We start from the raw sequence: 3,634 nt of genomic DNA on the forward strand, positions 1-3,634 counted from the left end.
ACAATTTTTTTTGCAAAAGACGCAGCGTGCTTTTCTATTTTTTCGTTTTCTGTGCCTCGATCTGCCTAATCTAATTAGTAGGGTTAAATTTAGTGATTTTGAAATCTGAATTTTGAATGATTTATATGACTAAATAAAAAAACCCTAAATATTATGAGACAATCATGGAATAGATTATTTTTAATTATAAGATTAATTAAATTGAATTATCCTTATGGATTTAATTATAGAATTAATTAAATAAAATTATCCTTATGGATTAAATAATAAATTTAATTATAAGATTAGTTGAATAGATAATAATAAAATCCATAGTAGGTTTAAACTGATTAAGTAATTATATGATTAATTTAGATAATTAATATTTAAACCTTGTGTTTTAAAAAGTTTTAAAATACACCTTATTATATATATATATATATATATATATATATATATATATATATATATATATATATTAAAACGTTTAATACTATATGTATAAGAAAAGTCAGTCGAATAAATAGTAGGTCTCATTCACGAAGTCATGCTATAAGAGGAGTAAAAGGAAGCGGCCTATAAAATGACTGTTGAATGGTTGTCCTTTTTCACCCATCGCTCCTTTGTGTGGTGGAGGGTCGTTAGTTGAACGAGTTTGATTGGACATAATCTCACTAAAAGTAAGATGATATAAAGTACTAGAACCTTCTTTTAAAATCCCACTCTAGTTACTTTAGGTAAAAATGTGAAATGTATGCTAATCCATGAAAATGCACATCATTTCTTTAATAAGTCGTTAGTGGAGCATGCGTGGTTAACTGACACACTAATTTGGGATTATAAAGTTGAAATTATGGAACAACTCGAAAATTATTATTGTTGATGGAGTGTGTGTTGTTTACCGACACATCAATTTGAGATGATAAATGACATCGAGTTTGTCGAGCGGATTTGCATGGTTATTCACTTCTTGTTTGTGATCATTAGTATCCCAGTCACAAATCGAAGAACATAATCAGAGATTAAACATGCTATTGATATGAATCAATGAATCTCAAATGAATTAAGAATTTCATATTAAATGGAAATTGGTGAATCGTTTTACATACCTTAATAAATTTGTAATTAGATTATGACATCCCTCTTGTTAATTTCGAATTGTATTTTGGATCCTAGCCTTGAATATTAATTTGGGTTAAAATATTAAGGACTTATATCAACCAACTAAAACTATCTCTCTTATTATACATGTCTAGAAACAGTGATTTTATCGAAAGAAAACTGACTAGCCCAAACCACATGGACTAAATGCGTAACCTAAAGATGACTCTTCGCTATGAGAACAAAGAGTATGTTCTCAAGAAACCTCTTCTTGAGATTGATGAGTCGACTGCTACTCCTAAAGAATTAGCTATCCACAAACAGCACACCGACGATGCCACTAAGGCCGCTTGCGTAATGGTTGCAACCACGGTACCTAAGCTACAAAAGTTATATGAAGACTATTGGCCGTACGAAATAATCTTGGATCTTGCTGAAACGTTTCACAAGAAATCAAGGAAAGAAAGGTATGAAGTCGTCAAGTCTCTAATGACGTGTAAGCTGAAGGAAGGAGAATCTGTTTGCGCTCATGTGCAAAAGATGCAGAGATATGTGGAGAGGTTGGAAAAACTCAATGTGACTTTCGATCAGGAGCAATCTATTGATTTGGTCCTTAACTCCCTACCAGCTAGTTATGATCAGTTCATTTTGACCTATCATTTGAACAACACAGATACCACATTGACCTATTTGTCATACCCCGTTAAAGCGGAAACACAAAGGATGACATGCTAAGGTCTCATAACACAAGGTAAATAGTATTACCAACCATAATCATTGAGCATTTTATGTTTACATCATATTCAAAACAATATTACATTTTAGTTCCATACTAAATAGTCTAGTACATAACAAGAGAAATAAACATAAATCATTGTGGCGTCTTAAACTGGATCACTGACCATTTCCTGAAAAACATGCAAAAATGATGGTCAACTATAAAATAGTTGGTGAGTTCATAGGTTTATAAAGGTACATCTTTTCAGTAAGAAAATATAGATTTGTTCAACAAAAGTTCCAACTCAAAATGAGTGTTGAATGCCAAAGCACTATGTTCACAACCAAGCCTAACGACTGTTCTTGCCCCATTCCATCATGTCCACGGTTCCCATGATTTCAATTCACGGAAATATGCACTCGTGGTTCTCGGCGAGTGGGGGTCGTCTACCCCAAATAGCGTTATCCATAAGACCGTAGGATCGAGTACGAGTTAATAGGTTGTACTTTGGTTCTCGTGGACTTAACATACAAAGTTCATAACATAGAGTTCATATCACAAAGTTCATATCAAAAGTTCATAGCACGAGTTCATAACACAAAGTTCATCAAAGAGTATCGTTCCAAGTTCAATAAGTTCATAAAACAATATCGTTTTAAGTTCAATAAGTTCATAAAACAAGGCTCCGAAAGTTCGTAAAACAAAGTTTAGCAAGTTCATAAAATAGTAATGATAGTTTATAAGATAATAGCATGCTTTCCACCCCAAAACATGAAAATAGTAAAAAGGGGGCTGTGAATACTCACTAGGGAGAGTTTGCGGTTCGAGCTTCACGGTTCAGTGTTGTAGAGATCGATTTCTACTAGTGCCCTACAGAAAAAATAGTTTCAGGTGAGATAAAATTCACTAAACCATAATCTAAGAACTACCTATCCAACTAGTGGTGTCGCAAAGTGCTCAAAATTTGTTCGGTTCATTATTAGTAATACTTAATTCATGTCGCCTTGTGTTCAAAAATCCATAAAGTATGAAAATGAACTCCAAAAATTATAAAAATTTATATTATGGTTCTAAAATAGGGTATTAGTGCCTAGAAATTTTATAATAGTTTTTGAAGGTCATTTGATATTTATTTTCAATTTATGCCTAAATAATAGGAAAAAATATAAATAAATAGTAAAACGTTGGAACAAAATGACAAATTAATTTTTACATGTTCTAATAACATTTCTAAAGTTGGGAAAAATATTGGTTCAAGATCTTGAGTCCTATGACCTGGTTTTGTAAATTCATGCTCTAATTCAATAAAAAATCTGAATAAAATACCAAACAGTGACCAAATTGTATAAATACTTATATGGAATCCTTATTTTGTGAATAAATCAGTTATACAATTTTGCATATTTTTATCTCACATTTAAACGATTATTTTGAATTTATGGCCATTAAATTCTTATTTTTGTAGAAAAATAAGGATTTTGTTTAAGCAATTGAGGTTTTATAGAACATCTCTTAAAGACATTAGGTTTCATAAAACAAACTGATTCATAATTAATTCGGAGCAATATGGGGGTATTCAACCCCAACAAGTTTTGAAATGTAGCACTAACTAGTGCATGAATTCCAAATGTAGCTGGAAGTTCGAGAATTTGTGTAGAAATTTATATGGGGTTTTAATTAATGAAACTTTATACCTTCTGGGATGGATGTGTTAAGTTTCTAAAATATTTTTCCCCAGATTTATCGTGGGGTTTAAGACCTTTGATCATGTAATGCAAAACTAGTGGTTACAGAAAAAATGCTGTTTGCGCAACTGTTTTGTAAAAATCGCCAAAA

At 31.5% G+C, this 3,634-nt stretch overlaps 1 protein-coding gene across 1 annotated transcript; it reads left to right on the forward strand.

Moving 5' to 3' along the window:
- The first annotated feature begins 1,302 nt into the window (after positions 1 to 1,302).
- On the forward strand, positions 1,303 to 1,815 carry LOC145105506 (uncharacterized). Its single transcript, XM_079042598.1, has one exon. It carries the CDS (start codon positions 1,303 to 1,305, stop codon positions 1,813 to 1,815), a length of 513 nt encoding a protein of 170 aa, XP_078898724.1.
- The last annotated feature ends 1,819 nt before the right edge of the window (positions 1,816 to 3,634 follow it).

This window comes from Lactuca virosa, chromosome 4 (assembly GCF_052849685.1).
Source record: "Lactuca virosa cultivar CGN04683 chromosome 4, Lactuca_virosa_CGN04683_v6, whole genome shotgun sequence".
Taxonomy (NCBI): Eukaryota; Viridiplantae; Streptophyta; class Magnoliopsida; order Asterales; family Asteraceae; genus Lactuca; species Lactuca virosa.

Excerpts from the sequence above, each read along its gene's own strand:
- LOC145105506 (XM_079042598.1), top strand. The coding sequence starts at position 1,303 with ATGACTCTTCGCTATGAGAACAAAGAGTATGTTCTCAAGAAACCTCTT.